This window comes from Haemorhous mexicanus, chromosome Z (assembly GCF_027477595.1).
Source record: "Haemorhous mexicanus isolate bHaeMex1 chromosome Z, bHaeMex1.pri, whole genome shotgun sequence".
Taxonomy (NCBI): domain Eukaryota; kingdom Metazoa; phylum Chordata; class Aves; order Passeriformes; family Fringillidae; genus Haemorhous; species Haemorhous mexicanus.
Window position 1 is genome coordinate 48,146,714 of NC_082381.1, and position 23,877 is coordinate 48,170,590.

The window sequence follows — 23,877 nt, forward strand, 5'->3', positions numbered from 1 at the left end:
ATCTAGGGAGCTGGTTTGGAGCCCATGTTTATGGGTTTTATAGTAATTTCTTAGGAAAAGTTTTCAGATTATAAGCTATCTGCACAAAGAATATAAAGGAAAATATATCAACACAATGATACCAGAGCCAAAAAAAAAAAAAAAAAGAAGAATGATTTCTTTTTCAGACGGTATGTAAGAAGCAATAAGCTTTTATTAAGTTCTTATGACAATTCCTTTAAATGTGTCATGGTGTTAAATGTCTCATGTAAGAGCAGTATATAAGACTAAAGAAGTAGAAATGTCCATGAATTTTTTTTTATATGAAAAATATTTTCTGAGAACTACAGGAATGGTGTTTTGCAGGCATTTTCACTTGAAAAGCTGAGTCATTGATTTCAGAGGAATGTAGCATTGATGTCTTATAGCAACTGGAGACCACTTTTTCAAATTCTGGACTTGAAATGATAAAAGAAATCCTTTTCAAAGAAACACATATAAAGTGATATGACTGGATACAGTGCTTGAATTTCAACCCTTTGAGGCATTTTACAGTTGACAATAAATAAATCTGTCGAAAGCCATATATCACACCATAAACAGCTAAATATTTCTTTTATTAAATGAGAAAAATCACGTGTTTTTAGGCTTGTATGCTAATCATATGGTCTATATGCATTGACTTTGAGTTATACCTGCATACAGCAGCTTTGAATTGGCTCATGTAAGTCCTCACAAAAAGTTAACCATTAATTTGTCAGGTTACTGCACTGATGAGAGGCATAGAAGCCAAAGGACAGGTAAATGACAGAATCCCATTTTTCAAAAAATGTAGACTGTGGAGGCATTTGATAATTTTACTACTGTACTTTTAAAAACGTACCATGTACATTTCTGATGTATTTCAGCAGTGACCTTTGAAAATTATTTCATATCTAAGAAGACTTGTAGTTCAAATGCAGGTGGTACATTTATGTTTACCACTTGGAAATTCAGTGATACTGGCTTGTGAAACAGTTGTGATAATTATTTGGCTTGTTTTCTATATCTGGAAGTGAATTCATCTTAATTTTTCTGCACATTTTCCTTCACTGTATGCCTTCGTTGTAATAGTGTTGTACTTTTTTTATTTTCTAGCTTAAAGGCACTACTCTGACATGAGTACATAAGCATATTTGGTGATCTGAAGCAATATGGTCTATGTAAACAAAATACCTTTGCCTTATAGTTCCTCCAATAAAAAAACAAAAAGTTTATTGTATTCTACTGTGAAACAAACTTGGAATTGTTGTTTTTTTTTTTTTTCCTGCTGAAGTTATAGCATATATCACTACATGAAATAATTTTGTTATTCCGCCTTCCTCTGATTCTATCTAGAGAACAGAATTATTTTTTTTCAAGCAGGAAGCCATATCTTTCTGGTTAATTTTTTATTTTGCATTTATGGTTTTCTATTTATTATTAAAAAATGAAATCCCATCATTTTTGTAATGTAGTTCCTGGTCTAAAATTTTTAGGTTTTTAGGTATTTTGAATTGGGACCTAGGATCTTAATCTGCATTTCATTAATTCATCTGGCTCTAGAAATCCCCTTGTCATGTCCTAGATTTTCAGTGCACACATGCTTTGCTATGTAGCACTTAACATACAAGCCTTTTGTTTATTAAGAAAATATTACAGAATTGCTAGAATTCACACATGCTAGTTAATTTTCTGGTGGGTTTTAAGAAACATAACGTAGGCCTCAAGGTATCTACTGAATTAATAAGACTGATGTTCTGATATTACAGGCACCAATTCCTTCTTAAGAAGGCACCTGGTTTCAAATCGTTTGTGCAGCCCTTTGATTACAAATAAAATAAAAGCACCTGAAAATTACATTTATGTCTACTGCATCATACATGTATTTTTAGGTATGTCCATTGCTGATTTCTCTGCAGCTTGCCACCAGTAAAAAAAACCTGTCCTGGTAGCCTGATGACTCCTGATGTGGTGTGGCCAAGGCTTAGGTCTGTAGTGTTAGCTGTGACTGCATCAGCCAAGGAGCCAGGGTCCATAGCTGAAGTAAAAGCTTCTCTGTGTAAACCTCTCTGTGCTGTTTCCTTAACCAGAGAAACAGATGTCACAGGAGCTGCGATCCCTTTCTCACCCACAACTTTATGAATTGATCCTACTGCTTGCATCACTCCTGTGGGATCTGTTATTTTTTCAGGACCTTTCAAAACCAGTCATAGAAGAAAGTGATCTGTCTTGGATTGATATGGCTTATGGCATTATGCAGTATTTACGAAGTATGATGAAAAAAAAAAGCAGAAAAAAATGAGTCAAGTTACTTGATTTATTTTGATAGCCTGGATGCATTTCTTCCTAATAAGTAGACATCATGTTTGACACATAGAAAGCACTTACTCCCTTTCTAGCACTGCATCACATGCCTGTCCCTGCCTCCTTTGTTAACTTTACTTTTTCTCCATGTTGCAGAGCTTAAGCACAGGAAGTCAGTTATTAGGAATCCTAAATTTGCCTCTTTTCTGCCTTCAAGTTATTGCATGTATCACTTTATGTCTCTGTCAGCTTTGAGGATGAGCAAATCCCAAAAAGTAAAATCAGCAGCATCAATTCCTAGAAGAAAAAAAATTGTGGGGCTCCAGTGATGGGAGGGTAAGACATGTAGTCTCCTACTCTGCTTGAAAACTCCTGGTGTTATTTTAGACAAACTGTTAGTCCCAGTCACAGACAACTCTGTGATTAAATGAATTAGTGCTTGTAAATGGCACTTAAACTGTTGAGTGAGCACCTAGAAATTACTTAAAAATTGGACTGAGATATCCACTTATCTGGTGAATTAGAGGTAAGAAATTCATGTGGAAAGGTTGTGTAGATAATTTGAATGGCTTTGAAATCACAGCTGTTATAATGCATTAGGAAAGTATATACATCAGTGTGCATGCATGGGCGTATCTGACAAATAAAGAACTTTGGCTTCAATTTCAGGAACTGCATCAAAGCCCCAGAGTAAATACATTGGTATTTACAGCCTTTCCTTTTTTATTGCAGTCCTGTAAAATATTGGCTTGTGCCATCTAATGCTGTCTTACCTATCCTATCCTGTAACTTGTGTTTGTTTCGCCTTTTCATTTTTTATACAATATAATGTTAAAACTTGCAGCAATACATTTATCTTCATGTGAGAGCAGTGAGAAAACACTTTCACTTGGCATACTCTTCATCAGATCTTAATAACCTTGGTGGTACCTTGCAGAGGTATTACTGCCCTAATTTTGAATTGAAGGAAAAATGAGCAGTTAATGTAAAATTTCTAACAGATTTTTGCCTTTATCATTACACATATGAACTCTCAAGATTCTCTCATTACAGGAGAAGTAGAAGAACTAGAGTAGTATTAATCAGCTGTGTTGTATTTATTCTTTCCTTTAATGAATGTAATGTCATGTGAATCTTTGAGCAAATAAGAGGATGCGCCAGACAACGGTCAGCCATTACACATAATGATAAATGAAAGCAAACTGAATCCACGTGTTGCATCTTTAATTACCCAGTGATAGTTCTTGTAACACATGTGAAGTCAAGATGACTTTCTTGGGCAGCAAGACAAAAAGAAGCATTTAATTTTCAACATAGTGGAGGATCAGGAGGACTAGCAGACAAGACTACTGAGCTAACCACGGGTGACCAATGGTTAAAGTTCATCTGAAACCTACCATCATCGTCATTGAAAGGGGCCACTCTTAAGCTTCTGTGGCCAGGCCTTTGTGCCTTCAGGCTTTTTGTAAAAAAAATGTTAAAAATCAGGTAAAATTCTTTTGCAACATGTGCAGTGTTTGCAGTTCATGCAATATGTTTGTGTGCTTATTGTTAAAGCTACGGTAGAATAATGAGTCCTCGCTTTTGTGTTGTATGCATGAGTGACTTGTGCACTGGTTTGAATTAGATGTTGCATGCACTGTTTGTTGTACATCTGAGTCTACAAGGATGCACATTCACTGGCATTTAATTGAACGCAATCCATTTACTGCATGCAGCATCATAAAGTCACACCTCCCCATGCCGAGTAAAATATTACCTTGCATGTTGTTTTAACAGCAATAGGTCAGAGGACAGAAATGCCTCATATCAGCAGTGGACCCAAATCCAAGCTCTGATCTCAGTACTCTACATTAACTCTGTTGGGATGAACAGCTTGAAAAGTATTCCTCTCCAAATTTGAGGCCTGAACTTTAATAATAAAATTATTAAACCAAATCCATTTATGCCAGTATCCCTGGAGTAGAGATGGTGGAAATCCAAATGTTAAGAGTTGTATTTGAGTCCAGTGCTAAACAATATGAAACAGTTTAGTTGATATAGTGTTTCACCCGTATCTGTGTTGTTTGCAGAAATTGTCAGCAAGCATCACTGAAAAAAAAAGGGTGGAAGACATTGAAAAGCAAGAATGTGTCTCCTGTGATTCTTGATGGCTGATAGGTAATCTGTTATCTGCAGTGAATTCTGTATTCAGTGTCCTCCTTAACATGCTGTCATGCTTAAAGGTGAGTGTGTGTTTTCTCTGCCTTCTTCCATGAGAACTCTAGGTGTGGGATGTCATTAGGAGATGACAGAACACATAGACCATTTACAGTTGCAGGAAGAGGTGGGCACAGCTACTTCAGAGTTAAAGCTGTGGGAAGCATGAGGTGCTAGCTGCTGCTTGGTTCACCAGGAAGCAGGAGTCTCAAAAGTGGATGGAGACATCCCTATAATTCATACAGCATACCTCTGAGTGTGACAGCTATAGTGCCTGATAGTTTGAGAATAATTTACAATTGCTAGTTAAGCTGTAATTGGCACAGACATGTGGTAGAATAAATAGGTTTTTATATGCCTAAGACTGCAGTCTTTCCTCTTCAGTGCAGTATTAGTTGGAAATTGTTACCTAATATTTGGAATAAGTTTACTAATACATGGTAATTCAAAACCAGAATGAGAGCAATTGAGCTCCCCCAATCCATGTGCCTTTGTAAGAAAACAAAGAGCCTCTTGGAGGATGGGGAAGGTGGAAAGTTGGAAGTCAAATAGTCAGGGAAGCTGTTATGGATATTACTGTATCCTGGATTTTCAGAAGGATGGTGACTCCACATGGGTCTGCAGAAGCATGACCTGGAGCAGAGTGGTCTTAACACCATTTAAATGCAAATTGCAGTACAAAGTTAACAGCTGACAGAAATCTGGAAACCAGAACACTCTCAAGTTCTGCTAACAGCACCTGGCAGTTTGATTACACAAATAATTGATGGCATAAGGAATTTGTGTGTTGTTCACCTGACAGATCCAGTTACACCAGACAGTTCATCAACGCTGAGCAGTCTTTTTTAGGCAAACACAGCCCAGATATTTGTAAAGTGTTATCTGTCTTACTCAGAGCTTTCGTAAGATACCTCTCCAAAGTCCTGCTTTGGACATGAAGTCAGTTAGTCATTAGAGAAAAATATTTGCTAGACTAAATGTTTTCACTCTACTTCTGTAAAGTTTCCTGTGTCTGCCATTGAAATATCTGCTAATATCTACTCTTTGAGAGAAAATACTCTAATAAATGATCTGAGGCTCAGCCCAGTTTGGAGATTACTATGATCCTGATTTAGCAACAGAAAACAGTTTTAATTTCTCTCTCCATTTCTCTGACCAGGACTATGGTAAGTAGCTAGAAACCAGGCTGAATGGAAAAAAGCCTGAAGGTCATAAAAGATGTTAAGGGACTGAGCTACTTAGCAGATGTAAACCTTAAAGTACTTTTTTTTTTTTAGATGCTTTTGGTGTCATTGACTATATTCTTGACAGTTAGAGGGCTGTCTATAAGCAAGGTTTTGTAGCTGTGCATTCATATACTCTTACTTTATGTTCATCAAAGCTGTGTATGCATGCAGAGTTAAGAGATATAGTTAAGGTGTGCCAGTAGGATAAACAAGTTTCACTCTACATTTCTTAAAATAAGACCGTTGTTCAGAACTGTTGTGTTGGAAGAAGTCATCAAGATCAGGTAGATTTCTATGTTACTGATGAATAAGACTGGGTTTTCTGAAACTTACTTGCATGTTATGGAAGAAGGTATAAATTGTAAAGAAATTGTTTCAAATATTCCTTAAAAAGTTAGGCCATCTGTAAACAATGAGAACAGAGCACTGAGCATACCAATGGATAAGGAGTTTCTTTGTCAATGAAACCGAAAGAGTCCTTTAAACTGCATTGGTTTCTCTTAGGAGATTAATGGAAATTCCACACTGAAAATGCAGGAGCAAAAGAGTAACTATCATTAGATAGATTGCATGGTGCATATCTAATGACATGTGGTATTCAAAGCCAGCCGCTTGAATGTGTAAAGTTTATTCAGTAAACCAAAAATTAAGTTGGCCAGCTTCCTTTCATTTTCTTCTTTTAGATTTTCTACATGTGAGAAAACTCCATTTGAAGAAACAGAATGGGGAGCTGACAAAAAGAAAAAGAAGAGTTGTCTCCTTGCTCTACAAGTGACATCAGCTTGCGCAACACATCCACTTGATGTCACCTTATTCCACAAAAGTTTTCTTCCAGGTTTCCCATGAAGACAGGCTTCACTTTGGCCAGGATGGTAACAAATGGCATCACTTGGTCTTTGCACCAGTTTCTGTAGGGGTTTCCCCTCAGGGGTGCTGCTGCATGGTACTCTGGATTCGAGGCAGGAGGTGCATCTTCACCACAGTTGGCCTCCCTTTTCTTTCCATACTGTTGATTCATTCTCCTTAACTACTTCTTCAGCCTTGCATCCTCCAGACATGGTCAATCTGCTGTCAAACACTGGTTTAGTCTTCGGAGGTTGTCAATGTCCCCTGTGCTGCTTCAGACAGCGCATGCTCATTTTGCCTGTTTTGCAAATGAACAGAAAGTATTTCAATTATTAAACAGACTTCTAAAATGTATTTTTGGTCTCTGTTTCTTTTTTTTTTTAATTATTTTCTCAGAAGCAAGTTATTTTTAAATTTAGTTCAGACTTTGTTTCTCCTCAGCAAATACTGGTACAATATTTGGTAATGATTAAAATTGACAGGAGCTTAATACTGGTAAGAAATAACTGTGAACTTTCTGAACCGTTCTTCCATTTAAAAAGTCAGTCTTTTGCTGTCTGTTTTTCAACCTGTGAAGTCCTAAGCTTTTGAGGTGGGGAGAACTAAACTTGGGAACTACAGGACACTAGAATATCTTAAAAAGAGAGTATTAGTAGGTTTTAAATATTTTGAAACAAAAGATATCTGACTAAAATGTAGTCACATTTTCTCGTCTCATTATTTGAGATGGCTTTACTTTTTCTAAATATGCTGAGAAAATCTGTGCTTTTTCTATGTGAATGTAATTTCCCTGAAATATGAGTTCCAGAATTCTGGGGTTTAATCAATTAAATAATATTAATTAAGAATGGGAACAGCACAATCAAAAAATGGAGAGTATTTTCATGTGATGATGTTTCATAGAGAAACACATTTGAACTTCCTGAGTGGACTACTTTGTATAACAGAATAAAATATCACTAAAGCTATGAATGATACCAGGGCATTAGCCTTTTTAATGGAACTAAATGGCAATGTAAAGTGTCCTTTTTTCTTTCTCAGATGTCAAGCCACTTTAAAGCAGTATAGGTCAATCTCAGAAAATGAATATTGGCGATTTTTTACTGAATGCACTTGAACGCTGAAATTATATTCAAAATACGCAACATGTTTTGTGCCAAGAAAATGACTCCACAGTATGACCATCTGCAAAGCAGAAAATACTCTTGGGCAGATTTGGAACTCAGCATGTGGTCCTTACTGCAGACATCACAATAACTAATTTTACAAGAGATTGGCATAACTCTACACTGATTTTTGTCTTAGCCTAGCTAATGAAGCAGGATATGGCTTAGAAAGGTGTAATGTCAAATAATTTTCCTATTAGAAAGGAAGTAAATGTAATCACAACAAACTTTTCCAAACTGGTCAATATTTAGCCATGCAGATACATACAGTTTGGTTTCTCCTTCCTTAGGCAAGGGTTTCCTTGCACAAGTCAGGTGATGGCATGCTCAGCCTAGTGGCAATACCTGTTCCTGGGCTTGATTTGTATATCAGGTGTTTATGCTGCTGAAAAAAAAATTGATTTTGATCAATTTGATTTGCTGAAAAAAAATTGTTACATCTACACTGTCCTTTCTAGCAGTGCAAGCTGAAAAGAAGTCTTCAGGCCATCCTTTCCACATCACTAGGCTATCTGGCTATCTGATCGGGGAACTGTCACAGAATCATGGAATGGTTTGGGTTGGAAGGGACTATAAAGACCATTCAGTTCCAATCCACTGACATGGGCAGGGATACCTGTCACTGAACCAGGTTGCTCACAGCCCCATGCAGCCTGGCCCTGAACACTTCCAGAGCTGGGGCACCCACGCTTTCTCTGGAAAACCTGTTCCAGTGCCTCACCTCCCTCACAGTGGAGGGAGGCACCTCCCTCCAGTGCCTCACCTCCCTCACAGAATTTCTTCCTAATATCTTGTCTAAACCTACAGTTTCAGTTTGAAGCCATTCCCCCCATCTTATCACTAAATGCTCTTCACCTTTCTTGTAGGCTCCCTTCATGGAAGGCCATGTTAGTTCACCCTAAAGCCTTCACTTCTCAAGATTGAGCAATCCAAATTCTCTCAGCCTCTTCTCATAGGAAAGGTGCTCCATCCCTCTAAGCATCTTGGTGGCCCTTGGATAAAATGCATATTCAGTGCAGTGACAGATGTTTAGTTGTCCTTATTCTTCTTATTTTCTTCAAATACTGCTTTTAGACTCCTTAACTCCCACGCAGAAAAAGTACTGTTCCTTCTGTTGCAGGCATGCAAAGAGTTGCTGCCAGGACACTCTGACCTTGATTACACAGGATTGCTCTATGAATGTGTTTTCTGAAGTTCCCAGCATTTTCACTAAAAGCATTGTTAACTTGAACCCTGCAGTTGCTTGAATAGATTTAGTATTCACAGAGGTTCAAAATCCAAAGACTCCCAGTCTTCCCACAGCCTTTGGGAACACTGAGTTCTGTAAAACTAAAATATTTTACCAAAAGAAAGACATCTGGAAAAGCCCAGTTATTTGGTTTTTTGTTGTTGTTGTTTTTGTTTTGGTTTGTTGTTGTTGTTGTTTTTGTTTGTTTGTTTGGAGGGGGGGTGTTGTTGGTTTGGGTTTGGTTTTGGGGGGGGGGGTTGGTGGTTTTTTTTTTTTGGTTGGTTGGTTTTCTTTGTTTGTTAGGTTTTGGGTTTTTGTTTAAGTCTTCTCTGCTCTGCCAAGACAGGACATGCAAGGAGTAGTCAAGGCTGCCTTGTGAAGCCTTGCCCTGGGTTTCAGCCTTTTCACCTAGTTATTCCCTCTCCTATCTCAAGTGGCAGTTTTGATCAAAAGTCCTTGAATCAGATGAATCTATTGAGTAATATACTTAATGTCTGGTGATCAGGAGCTGGCAGATAGGAGAGGTAGTATCAAAACTGCTACAAGACCCAACTCTGCCCTAGAAAAATAACAAGATTGCACACATTTCTTGTTGGGTGCAGTGGCCTGAAAATCTGCTTGTCTTTCTGTAAGTTCTGGGCTGCAACTAAAGAGAAAAGATGATGGGGGCAAATAGGAAGAGAAAGGAAATGATAGACTAATTTATCCTTCAAGTACGTATCTCAGAAATCCAAGTCCTTTCTGTGAGGCAAAACCTACGCGGTATTTCAATGTAACAGTTGAACCACTGGAATAGACAGAGGAGACAAGTGTTGGTGATGTCTCTGTGAGAGCAGCTTGCAGTCAAAATGCCTGGGAAACTAAGACACAGCTGGTGAAGCAAGAGGCACAGGTCTGAAAGACTGAAGTGGGCTGGAGACTGCCACTGGCCTGAACTTCCCATTCTATTACCTCCAAAGGATTCACTTCAGCAGAAGAAAGAGATGGGAAAACACAAATTTTAGCCAGGGAGGATGACTCTGTAAAAGTTAATGTCTGCTTGTTTTTCTTGAGTCAAAGAAAAGCATTTTTGGTGAATTTTTCTTTTGAGAGGTGTACTGTTTACTTTTCCCTGGTTACATTTTCAGGAGTAACCCTTGTCTCAGCATTATGGTGATCACTGTGTGATGCTTGCTTTAGTTCTAAGATGGATCAGATATGTTCTTTTAAACCAGCTGCTTTTTACTTGCTCTGTAAGAAAATCCAGTAATTACTTTAACTAAAACACTTGTTTGGAGTAAAAAAAAATGTGGTTAAAGTGGGAACTAAATACAGGTGCTGAACCATGAAATGGGGTATTGTTGTAGCTATAATGGTCTGAGTGCATATGCAAGGCAGGGTTTGTAGTGAGAGGCATTTTTTGGATAAACAGATGTAGGTGGGGGAAAAAAAGGCATAAGACAAGTTATGGAACAAACCACCTCTCCTATAGACCTGAAGAAAAGATAGTGTGCTTGAAAGGTTTTTTGAAAGATTTTTTTAACCATCTCTTGCTATAAATCTCACATTTCTTCAGAATGGCAGGACGATAAACCTGCTTCAAGGTGTGTTCCATTCCCCCAACCACCCATCTCCCCAAACCAATACAATGTGATTCTTCCAGGTGATTCCAACTTTGAATGGAGTCCAAACTAAAAGAGCACAAGGCATGACTATATCAGTTAGGGATTGCCACCTGATATAATCTGTCACATTTGCTAAGCCATTATAAATTGAATGCTGATATACGTGTATGGCATTGTTCTCCTGACTCACTTGTTGATCCTGTGAATAGTTGAAATATACAGCACATGGCATAAAGTTAATATCATTTTTGTATTTATCTAGATGATGTGTCAAGATTTTGATTATTTTGGCTGTTCTTTACCTTGTAGTTCATTGTTTCCCATTCTTTTGTTTTCAGGTTTTGTCTTTTGGTTGGTTGGTTGGTTGGTTGGTTGGTTGGTTGGTTGGTTGGTTGGTTTGGAGTTTGGGGGGTTTAGCATAAAATATTTGTTATTTGCAGGGTTTTGGCTCTAAATATAATGTTCTGTTAGTCTCAATACATATAAAAATAGTTAAACAATGTTGGGAGTCACCTTTGTTCATTCCTGTGAAACCATTCTGTCTTGCAGTGGGACAAGCCTATTAAAGGCTTGTACCTAGTGGTCAGAGGGAAGGCCTATGTTTGTACAGGAGCAAATTCTAAACACTGACCAGACTGACCATTCACATACTAAGCTGCTAAATACTGAAAGGAACTTTCAGTAAGATTCGTTTGGAGCAGTATGATTTCAAGAGTTTTTGTGATGTACAGTTACTTTTCTATGAAAGGGTAAAGATTAAAATCCGTTTTGGACATACATTTCTTTCAGTCAACCCGAGCGTGATGGGAAGAACGAAGCAATCTTAAAAAAAAAATGACATAAAATATTGTTTCAGGCAATGATTTTCCCTGTAATATAAATGTAAGGCCTCTAATAAACTACTCAGACTGTATTGAAATAGTATAAATTAAAATGTTGTACATCCCATGTACTCTATAGAATGCAAATATTACAAAGAATATTTTAGGGTTCTGATACTGTCGAAATCCTGGTAGTTTTGCTCTTACTGGAAAAGTGCATAGTGTAGTAGTAAGAAAAATTATGCTTTCTATCTCTCACATTAAAAAAACCTTTTTGTTTTTAAAGAAGATGTACAAAAGTGAGATGGAAGGATGGTATTATATTCTAATTTACAATATCCTAGTTTACAGTGAGGAAAGGTCTTTTTAATAGTATGAGGAAACATTTTCTTTTTGAAAGGAAAGCTAACTGACCTGCTAACTGTCCTCACTTGTGCACAGAAATACAGTTGAAACTGTTCTCTCCAGTGCATTTCTAGCGTAATGAAGGAACCCACACATTCTTTTGCCATAAAGCTTTTTTCTGTCTCTTCAGGGAAGCAATCAGTCGTGTTTGTGAAGCCATGCCTGGTGCCAAAAGAGCCTTCAAGAAACGAAAGGTATTTTTTTTTCTTGTAGTGCAGTTGACTGTATTTTCTCTGTACAGCACAGTGGAGACCAGGCACAGCAGGCAGGTGACTTTAAGGCAGCTTTGAGAATTGCAGATGATTAATCATTTAAAGTATTAGCTGGTTTTACTCACTATGTGTTGTCACTTGCCCTTTTGGTCAGGATCTGCTTTTGAACGCATCTGGAAATATAAGTACATCTAGGATGAAGATTGTGCCTTTATGTTCCTTCCATAGAAACCTCCTCCTTTTACTTTCTTTTGTAGACTGCAGGTGGAAGACTTAAAACCAACAAATGGGATGCCTTTCCATAAAATGCATGAGTAAATTTTGGAAATAGGTGCTGGAAGGTACAGCAGAAGCCCAAAACATGTGTAGTTTTGAAAGTGGCTAGATTTGTTCTTGAAAGGTAGACATACTGATGACATTTGAAGAGTTTGATAATCACTGATTTCTGGAAATGGAAAGAGCATATGAGGTGATCATTTGTTCCCTCTGCTTTTTCCATAAACACCTGTGGCTTATGCTCAGTGCCCAGTGCTGATGGTGAGTCCAGTGTGTACCTGGCGTCATTACTACCATGCTTTTATTTTTCTTTGTGTGCTGGGAGTTGGAGTCTTCATACAGGGAGAGGAGGAAGCCTTGGCTCAGCTCCTGCACTGATGGCTCTCAACAGTGTCTTCCAGAGGCCTGTTAGCAAAGCTAGGATGTGATGCTATCTCTAAGGGAAGAAGCATAGAAAGTAGTTATTTATAGCCCTTGTGTGTGTTCTTGGGCACAGGAGGAGAGGGAAAAGGTGCAGGTGAGGGAAAAGGTCTGCCTTCTTCCCCAGCTGCTCCACCATCTAGGCAGAATCTCAGCAGAAAGAAATGCAATGAAATGCCACTTGTTTGCAATGGAGAATCATATCCTGGTAAATCAGTCATATGTGACAATATGTGTCACAGTGTAATTGGAAATTGTCTCAGAAATTAAGGCTATGGTTTCACCTCCACCAAATTTATCTCATTGGCTTTTCTTGCTTCCCTGGCTTATCGTTTTAAATTTGAAAGTAAAGACAAAAGTATCTGTCTTCTTGGAAAAAGCATAATGACACAAAGTGTAGTTGAAAAATAAGTTAAACAGAGTTCCAAGCACCTAGTGGGACACCTTGCTGTATTACAGGTTTTAAAAGTAATGTTCCTAATAAGTTGTTGAAAAGAGCAACAGAATTTCAGATAAATGTCAAAGACGTGTCTTTTGCTGGTCTGTACATTCATCATGTTTCTGTGACTAGTGACGTATCAATTTGGTTAAGGTGGCATGTGCTTCCTGAAGCCAAATTTTCACACTTTACCTGCACTGTGGATGGTGACCCTTAGGCATGACTTGGGAATCATGAAGGATTAAGAAAAGAAGAGATACAAGGATATTCAAAAGAGTTTGTTCAAAAGAGAAGTTAATCAAGTACTAGCTCTGTAACATGAAAGGGTTGAAACAGTGCAGCACATGTTACATAGGAGCAGTATGTACACAGTGTATTTTTAATCAGTTAAACTGAAGGAAAAGAAGATAAAATTGAATGTATGTAAACTTTCAGGACTGCAGAAGCTCAAGTGTGCCCATCCTGCTAGGAACAAAACCATCCAAGCTTGCAGGCAGCTTAGGACAAGTGCAAACATAGTGGCAGCAAAGCACTGTCTCCAAACATTTTGTGTTTTTATCCTCATGACCAGCATGAGTATTTACTAGTGCACACAGAGCAAGTTAAAGGGCTTGGTCTGTTACTGCTGGGCAGCCTATTTTTTTACAGGCTGTGGTTACTTGAATGTGGCTGCTCTCATGCAGGTATGTGGTTCCCCATAGCCGTCAAAGGTGAGAAGTTTATGAATTTTGCTTTGACAGCATAACTTCTATTGCTGCAATACGTCCTAAGAGCTGGTGAAATGCCTATAAAAATTATTAATACTATTACATCCCCTGTATTACATTCTTAGACTTATTCTCTGATAATCTTTAGATGCATATTTTACCCCAGCGTAAAGAGGTTTTATTTGTCTATATCAGGCTTTTACCTACTCTTAAGTTTACAAGCAAAGAATGGTTGGGTTTGGAAGGAACCTTTAGAGGTCATCTAGTCCATAATACTCTGTATCCCATTTTGTGAGCATTCCATCAGTATTACTGGAGTCCACTTACCATGTAGCAAGGGGGTAGAACAGTTAGTAGATGTAGAGCAAACAGTAAATTTCAAGAGTTGAAGCTATTTTTATAGAACAAGCACATTGTTGTTTTATGACACTGACTGAAGGCATTCATCTTAGTCTGCTTACTTGGTCCCTTGGTGAAGATGACACTGGTGCTGTCTCACAAAACTCCTATTTTTTTTATTTTTTTTTTGTGAAGAGTAGATGAAGAACTGCTTAGCTAGTATCATAATTATTATTATTAGTAGTAATACTAGTAGTATAAATGAGAAATAATTTCCAGAGGAAAACAGCTGTTGCAATTAAATGATCTTTGAAAAGTCATAAACTTTTTAGAAGCCTTTAAGATCACCACTAACCCTACATACAATGAAGGTCATTTAAAAAAGAAATCAGAGAACAAAAATCTGCTTTTTCCCCCCCTCCTCACAGCCACCAAGCAAAGTCCTTTCTAGCATCTTGGGAAAGAGCAATCTTCAGTTTGCAGGAATGAGCATAATGTTGAATATCTCCACCAGCAGCTTAAATCTAATGAATCCTGATACAAAACAGGTGAGTGTAACTTCTGTATTAACTTGTGAGGCTTTTGATGAACAGCCTGCTGCACAATTTGCTGTCTGCCAGATACCCAGTTGCTCAAAATTATTCCTTAATAATGTCATAAAATGAATGAACCCAAAATATAATCATAGTGGAAGTCAGCTTATTTCACTGTTCAACACAACTTTGATAAATTATTTTCTTCTTGCCGTGTTTCAGGTAGATTGGTTTTGCTCTTAAAAGACCTATGATGTGAAATACCATTATCTGGTTGTGGGAGTTCTTGTTGAATAAAATTACAAACTTTCAGAGTCATAAAAGGGGTGTGCTTGGAGCAACAACTAAAATACTGAATGTACATCCCCAATTTTGTTGTTTTCTTCCCATTTAGAGTCTTAAAGGGCAAACTGTTCCTTAGGCGCTGCCAAAAATACAGCCTCTGGGATTTTGCAGTGCAGTGAAAGGCCAGTCTTTTAGAGAGACAAAGCAGCCTTTTTAAAGTAGCTCATTTCTTCTTCTTCACTGTGCTGAAGGTACAGACAGACTTTGGGGAATCACTGCAGTGGTTTGTGAATGATGTATGAGATGAGAAAAATCCTCGCTCCTTCCTCATAAAAGGGAAGCAGACAGACATGCGTAGCCACTGCTGTGCTATTTGCTGTGAACCACATATTGCATTAGGGCATGCAACTTTCTGCCCAGATACAGAGAGAAAAGAAGTAAAATTCCTACTGTCCTTTGGGGCCTCAGGGTTAAAAAGTAAGAAAGAATATATATACCATTTATTAAAAAGCTTGCTGTTCATTACTATGTTTTCATTAGTATATCTTCATTCTTATCCTTATTTAGAAAACATCACAATCCTCTGCAGTGGGCACTGAGACTGGGGGAGCAGGGCTATGACTGGCAGTCGTCTGTAGCTTTATTATGGAATATGCACAGCAGTGCTTCTCATAAGGACAGTTACTCCCCATCAGAAGCATAAGAATGTGATGTTAATTAGCTCTACTAAGGAAGTGCCAAACCCTGAAAGTCAGCTTGTCATAAGCCAGTGCTAGGGCAGAAATGTAATTAAACTCATTTATTTCGAAGAATCATCCCATACATGTTTTGCCTTTCTCTGAATTGACAAAACTGTTCATCTTCCTCTTATATCATTCTTTTTGACTTAGGCTCTTCTGGGTGCTGCACACCTGGGAAATGTTTGGTTTCTCAGATATCCCTAGCCTGACTGTGGCCTCACCTGTTTCTTGTTTATGCCAAGGATTTGATTTGCAGATCAGCATGGCCCAGCAGCTTTGCCCTTTGAGGCCCCACACAGGAGGATGGCTGCAAACTTCTGTAATAGTGTCTTTTTTCCAGCAGATCTGAAAGGAAAGAAAAGACAAGCCAGGGTTGTTGGCCCCTGTGGTAGAAGGAAAGCAACTGCGTGTACGCGTGCTCAGCAGTACTGAGAACATATTAAGCAGGGATGAGTGGGACATGATTTTGTTTTGCTTATTTCTTTAAAATGAAGGTTGGTGTAGATTAAAAAGTTTCTGAACTGTATGCCAACATTAATGAATTTTTTATTTGAAGCAATGCAAGGCATTGATAGTTTGCTGTATCTCTTTTCAGTATTTTGATATTGTAGAGGTGAGGTAGGGAATACCCCTGCTTCAAACTAAATTAGCTGTGGGATTCAAAAAAGCACCTAACTTGAACTAATAATTTCAAGCACTTCTCAGCTTCCTTAAAATTTGGAAAAAACTGGTTTCGTGACAATCAGAAATAATTTTTCTTTTACATGCTGAAATAAAAGATTAGGTTATTTGCACAAGTCAAGGTAGTGATAATATGAAATTGTGTTACAGAACTTCACTACTTCACTTCTATTATTAGGATAATCTACATTCTATGTGGATTCTATATACTATGTATTCTATTGTTACTTCTTTAAGAGAAGGAAATCCTCACTGCTGAGTAGCAGAACACTAATTTACAAGTGTATACTTAAAAACTAACCACATCTTTGGAGGATGTTGTGGGACAAGCAGGGCTGTTGAAAATGAAGTGCTCTTTACATAAAAGAAACACTACAAATAGAAGTCACCTCTCTCTGACTTAGTGAAGCAGCAAGATTCAGAGAAAGTTCTGTCAGATTTTTTTCTTTCCAAGGAAGGTAGTTGATAGTTCAGGTCTTTAAGAAGCAAGTTAGGGGAAACAGTGCAGAGAATATTTTTTCTAGCCTATTTCGTTTTTTCCAGAATGGTTTTTGTATGTGGTTCCCTCTCCAAAGTGAAGAATTAAGATTCTAATTCTTATTGTCAGATGCTCTGAGGCACTTAACAACGGCCTGTCCCATCCCAGAAGAATTCCTTGGCATGGCTTCTGTGACTCAAATATCAAGTGAAAATTTCTTTCAAATGACCTTTTCTTTCTTGGTTGTTACATGATTTCATTATTAAAAGATTTTGTAAGTTGATTCTCAGAATAGCAGAGATGTTCTGCTTTTATTAGAGGTTCAGGACAAATTGTCTTTTCCCAGAGAAATATCATATTAGTTCAAATTGTACATAAGCAATTTGAATTTCAAATGCCCTGGAGTGTGCCTGTGAATTTGTCCACAATACTACACTGCATCTAGATTCAAATTTCTGTTTGTATATTGTAAACATGTTGATGTTTGAAACATAAAAAGACACAGTAGGTGTTGGATGCAATGTTAGGAATCTTAGCTGGTGTAGAGGTTGGCATGGTTTCACTGATTTCGCCAGAATGGCGTTAGCAGAAAAATGGTTTGATGAATAGGACCTTTTGTTTCATTCATCATTATCTGTAATAAAGAAAGTGAGTTTTAGCAGATTAAAATTTCTCCAAAGACACTCTCTGACAGGTCTGTATGATTTACTAGAGTTCTGAGTACATTTAGCAATCTTGCAGTATCCTGATGCATTTTAAAGAACACCAGAATATAAACATTTATCCTTAAGTTTGTTTATATTATCATGCTACTCTTTGAAGTCCTTGTAGGTAATTTTGATCTTGGTTTTGGATTTTCACCAGCATACAAGCAAAAAACAGAAATCAGAATTGCAAACTGTAAGAAACCCATCTGACTCACACTTATTCTTTCTGATCCATACAGATCATAGCAAATCACCATATGCAATCCATCTCCTTTGCGTCTGGAGGTGATCCGGTAAGCATTTCTGTAAAGCTTTCTCCCACACAGAAACTGCTTTGGGAGGGCCGTGTGACAAAATTTAAAGCACATCTTACTAAAAGAAAAATACAACCACAACAGCTCCTGTTTCTTCTTTCATAAATTTTTCTTGATTGTTGCCATGAAGCTCTGTTTGAGGGGAATGGCCGACAAGCGTTCATGGATCCTCCCCTCTGAATGACTGTAACAAAAACTATCAAGGGGCTGTAAGCATTCATATTGTAACTGATAAGAAGGGCTTTGTTTTTCAGAGCAATGCAGAATAGTTATATGGGCATTGTATGGATTTTTATCCTGTGATTTATCTTGCACTTTTTACAGTAGTAGAATATGTTGCATCTATATTTATAATATTTATAGTAATGCATGCTTTTCCTTTTCTTTTTCTTCTCACCTGTAAGTGTGAATTGAGAAGACTGTGCTAAATTCTGCCTGCAGGTGTATTTGCTACAGTCATGCAGGTTGGAGGCAGGCTTTCAGAAAAAGCACAGATCTTTTTCTCCTGTTTTGCAAATCTTTTAGATACACCTACAAATTTTATTCCTTTAGATCAAAAGGCAGATTCCTGCTTATTGTGCTTTCCCTTATTTTTATAACCTGTTCATCCAAAGGTGTATTAATAAATGGGCTTCAAAAGTATTTGTCATTTAGGAAGCAATGGGAAAAATATAAATTAGTGACATTGCTCTTACCTAAGAGGTTTGAAAAGTTTTAAACTTAGATTAATTGAATGAGTACCTTTTTCTCCATCGTGTGATTATCCATCTAAAATCAGTCATGTACTACAAGTAAGGCAATTTCTAGCCTGCTTTGTGAGTTAATTCTCTCAGTTCAACTCTGTTAAGGTGAAGATGCTTGGTGCTTTCTCTGTTCATTGTGTTTTTGTCAGAAAACATAAAGACAAATTCTAGTCTTAGTATAGCTTCGCTGAGCTCAGTACAATTGCAGAAGGGAAAAGGACACAATATCACAATAATTTGGGGAACAAAAAATGGATCAACAGCAGCTTGGAAACACAACAGATTGCGATGGATGCTGTAAATGAACAATTCCTGAAGTGGGCAGAGGAGTGATTAGCACAGTTCCCTGCCTCCATAAGAAGATTCTTTGCTACCCATCTGCCATCCCAAATGCTAGGTCCTGGAAACACCATTTCACACTGCCCACTGATGAAATGATTTACCAGGAAAGAGGAGAGGAACAGCAGTAGAGTTCTGGATTTGGAGTAAACAAGCTCTTCCAAATGTTTTAAAGAGATAAAAATCTTACTACTGAGTCAGTGAGCTACCAGAGAAATAAAATTGCATGGTGCAAGGAAGCCTACAAGATACAGTGAAATTATGAATTTGTGTTCTCAATAAGACTACTGCATGAGTTCAGTCGGGTGTTGGGATGAAGAAAGTAGGTATGAGTATCTAATGTTTTTCTACAAGCTTATCTGTGGTCTAGTAAGGCACAACTTTAACTCAAAAGCTTGTGCAAAAAGCAGCTGGTTCCTTTGTCCTGGGTGCATGTTGAAGATGACAAAATGCAAGGATGTGATTTAGCTCACAGCTTTATTTACTCATCAGAGAGTCATCTAGACATAACCTTCATCAGCCCTTAATGACTTCTACTTTGGCCACCACCAAACTGCATGTCCCAACCACAGCTGGCCTCCAGACCATAAATGTATCTCCTTATATGACTTTTAAACAGGTTGGAGAAAGGCCATAGTGACCTAGGAAGCTAGGTACGTGCCTGTGTTTATTCAGGAAGTGATTCCCTTATTTTGAAGTTGTTTTGGAATTTGGTTTACTAGGAGGTAGGACTGCTCTCACTTCTCTACCCCATCAACCTTTCTGCTCTGGACATCTGCCTCCCATTTGTCATAGCAATTAGCTTTACCACCTTCCTCCCACTCCCTTACCATTAATTATATCATTCAAAATATAACCCCTGGAGAAGTGTTCCACAGTCCTGGAGAAAGGCTTGAATATATACTTTTGCAATATTCCCCTTTGCAATGAGTCAGTTCCTGGCTGTGTCAGAATATGGGAACTTAAAAACTTCTGTGCCAAATCCTTTTACGTGCCATTTCAGAACCATTTTTATTTCACCTCCAAGGCTGTGCTCTCAATCTGCTTTAGCTCCCTTCAGTCCCTCCTATGATACTCTATACAATTTTGCTCCGCAGTAATTTCAGGTGGCTGTTTCCAGGCTGCCAGAGAAGACATCTGTTTTTTGGAGATATCTGCTGAAGTTTTGGAGTGGAGGATGTCATAAAGTCTAATAAGGCAGGTCTCTCAGAGGTCCCTGAAGGCAGTAGTTTTTCAATTTCAGCAATACCTCCAAATTTTAACACTGTAATGCAATGTCTTTAGGCTGAAAATTATAGCTCATTCATGCTTGTTTTCAGTTCTTGAATGTCAAGGATCACTTTGCTGCATAAGCCAAGTCCTGCATAGTTTTTGGATGAGGGTCTTCTAACTTAGCCACACTGAAATGTGCCCACCTTAGGTCCTTAATGGTTTGTCATAGTCAGCTTGAATCTCAGAGTTTTAAATGAAATAAGGAGTAGGTGTTTTCAGACTGTCACACCCATGCTAGCTATGAGATAGATCTAGGATTTACTCAGGCATAAATGTATCCATTAGCTACGCCTGAAGTAGTAAATAAATTGATCTATGGCCCATTTTCTAGTCTTTCTGGCCCTGAAATAAATAACACAGTGCAATTTGCACCCACACATTCACTCTCTTCCCTCGTTGTGGTCTCTTGGGATCGATGCCAAGCATGTGCTGGTCCCTCAGAGAGTTTCAGGGCATGCTGTGAGAAACTAGTACAGTGAAACAAGGGGTCTGTATTATTTGCTGCTATAGACATAGTCACCTTTGTTTTCCCGTTACTTGTTGATATGCATACTTATTTCCACTGTAGTCACTGCCCAGACTCTTGCCACAGGATGTGTGAGAAATTACGAGACAAAATGGTAGGGCTATGCTTTTTTAACAGACCAACCTCCCTGCTGCTTTGTCTGAGTGCCTTCCAACAATGCATTACCTGACATGGTTACACATCTGTCACCAGGGCCCATGACTGTGCTTCATCACTTCCCTTGCTCTCTCCTTAGGAAGGAAATTGTGTAGACATTCAGTACAGTGATTTGTTTTGGGTGGCTGGTGGTGGCATGTGCTAGCACTAGAAAAAGCTGTGCTGAAGGAGTCTATCTTTTAACTGAAGATTGATGTTTATTATGACATTAGATCTTGGCATAATTGGCAATGATCTTGGATCAGTTGCCTGAAAAGACTTTGTGTACACAGCCAGCTGTAATGTATCCTCTATATCCCTTGGGTTTAGCCTACCTGACTAGCCAGGCATGTCAGGATATACCAGCTCTAACCAGGACTTCCTGATTGCATCAAGACAACATGGCATTTTTCAGATATATCAGCAGGCCCAAGTGTTTCCCAGAAACCCAAGCCTTTCTGTTTAATCTGCATAATAATAGAAGTCTGCACCATTTGTGCACAGGAGCACAGGAGTGGCAGGAGAGGAAGAAAAAACTCCTTCAATAAGATGTCTGTGTGCTCTTGCTAGCAAATCCACCAGGCATGGAGCCAGAGGTGTGGCAGGGAGCAGCCTAAGGGCTGGGGGAGGCGTGCAGGGATGCTGCGGGTCGGAGCCAAGCAGTGGCTGAACACCTCTGTGCCATATGGCACTGCAGTCAGTAAAGCAAACACCTGCTTGTCACACATGAATAAATGCCATTGCTCAGCATTTCTGAGGAGCAGTGCTGTTACTACCACTCTTTCTGCCGCAGAACCAGATGATTATTCATGTTATGAACCAAAATCTCTGGGTAGTTTGAAGATAAGGACTTTTAATTCTATTCCCTCCTAAATGAGGCCTGGGCCAAATCCTACTGAGTTTGTTTGATTGATGGAAGAGATTTTAAAGTTCTGCTGGATTAGATCACATCTGTAAAAAGGAAAAGTGGTGTAATGAGTCCCAAAAGCCATAAATTTTTATATGGGGTTTAAGTAGTATGTACCTGTAGAGCAAAATATTCATTTGGGGCTCTGCCCAAAGGACTGTACATACTCTGGACTGTGATCTTTTGCTGTAATCAGTGCAAATATGCTTTTGCTTTCATTGTAGATATCTTAATTTTTTGACAGGATACTTCAGACTATATTGCATATGTAGCTAAGGATCCTGTTAATCGTAGAGGTAAGTTATAAATATCTATTTGATATCTGTTTTTCCTTTGAGAAACACTTATTATTCATGATTTAGCTCAGATAACACCCCCACTTTCCTCCCCTGAAAAACATGAATGTAGAGTCAAGGATGGCCTTTGACAGAGCCATGGAAAGATTGTGTAACAATAAGAAGCAGCAGTTTGTTTCTCAAGCTTGGAAAAAATAGGTCTTGCCGCTAGTTCATACACAAATATCACTTTGATTTTCTTCATCTCTTGAAACAAACATTTGCCTTATTTGGCTGTGTAGGCATCTAGGCAACAGCCAAGTCTTATCTACACCCAATCACTGTGCAAGAGCTAAGCAGACTTCTGATTAAGTCATCTGATGAGGCAGCTGTATCTGTTAGGTCTCCCCAATACATGCCTAAATCTTCCTGGCAGAATCAGATTCTTTATCAAGTAATTAGCTTTACAGCCAGCTTGCTGTAATTCTCTTTCTCAGTAAAGTTTTATTCAAGGTTGTATTGCTTTAGTAACAATCAGTCATGGACAGGAACCTGCATGTTGATTGTGTTCACTAGGTCTTAATGCAACATACAAAGTACTTTGTAATGTACCTGAGAATCTATTTACTATTCTCAGATCAAAGCGAGAGAAGAACAGGCTATCTCCCAAAAAAAACAAATTAAAAAAAAAAACACCCAAAAAACCCCAAAACAAAACGAAACAAAAAAAACTAAACAAAACCCTAGGTACTTCCAGCAGGGTTTCTGGGGAATTCAGACACTGTAACTCCAAAATGCTGATCCTGCAAACCCTCAGCTGCCCACCATACCATCAGCACAACTGACCCAGTAGCTTCCATATGTAGTCATGTTTAATGATACCTGAAGAATCTGCTGCATCCTTGTGCAGAGATGGCCAGACTTGAGAATATTAGCTCATAAATAATACCTGCACTAAGCATACTAATATACTGAATGTAAGTAAAATACCTAGAAAACTTACAGGGTATGGGAGGTAGGGAATAGTCCAGTTCTTTGGAATGCTCATTCCATTACAATATCTTGTTGGAGAGGCTCCAGTGTCAGACTATAGAATGCATGGTGCAGAGCTGCTCTCCAGCCCACCTGCTTTAGCAGTAGCCTCCTTCTAAATCCAAGACTGATTTAGCTGTTCTGAGAGATCTCAGTCAGTGTAGACACTAGCACTGTAGACCAGATATTTGCTCTGTAGGGTTTGGAGGAGCTCTGTGCTCTGTCTTCTGTCATGTTCTTTCTGCACTGTGTTCTTCCTGTACTGTGTTCCTTCTGTCTTACATCCTTATCTTCCTGTGACTGTTCCTTGTTTAGCTAGGCTATCCTAGACTGAGAAGTCATCTGAGCACCTGACATTGTTGTCTTCCTTTGGTGTAGTCAGGTCAAGTAATTTCTTAGTTTTCTTTATGAAAAGATTGACTGTGTAGCATTCCAGCTGCAGTGCACATCCTCCATCCTTCAGATAATTTCTCTACCTCTTTCCTTCATTTTCCTGCAGCTCTTTTAAAAAGGTATATGATATCTGCATAACGGGGGCTGCCACTGTAGCACAGAATGCACCTTCCTATTTTTTCTTCCTTTTGTCCTCTTCGTCAGCTGGTTCCTTCTAAGCCCTTTTTGCTGCAGTGAAGCACTGTTGTCTCATGTGAAATTCTTTCACTCTGTGATCTTTAAGCCTTCAGCATTATGCCTTTCCTATGGGTGCTTTCCTCACTCA

At 38.4% G+C, this 23,877-nt stretch overlaps 1 protein-coding gene and 1 long non-coding RNA gene across 2 annotated transcripts in view; both read left to right on the plus strand.

Moving 5' to 3' along the window:
- SHC3 (SHC adaptor protein 3) overlaps nucleotides 1–23,877 on the plus strand; it is a 52,215-nt gene that overhangs the window by 16,873 nt on the left and 11,465 nt on the right. Inside the window, exons 3-6 of the mRNA XM_059836628.1 lie at nucleotides 11,930–11,993; nucleotides 14,621–14,740; nucleotides 17,856–17,909; nucleotides 22,097–22,148. Of these exons, the coding sequence (XP_059692611.1) occupies nucleotides 11,930–11,993; nucleotides 14,621–14,740; nucleotides 17,856–17,909; nucleotides 22,097–22,148 (290 nt within the window). The remainder of the gene's footprint in view (nucleotides 1–11,929; nucleotides 11,994–14,620; nucleotides 14,741–17,855; nucleotides 17,910–22,096; nucleotides 22,149–23,877) is intronic.
- On the plus strand, nucleotides 3,012–6,916 carry LOC132322267 (uncharacterized). The gene is made up of 3 exons (XR_009485067.1): nucleotides 3,012–3,792; nucleotides 4,377–4,529; nucleotides 6,413–6,916. It is a non-coding gene; the product is annotated as an uncharacterized LOC132322267 (long non-coding RNA).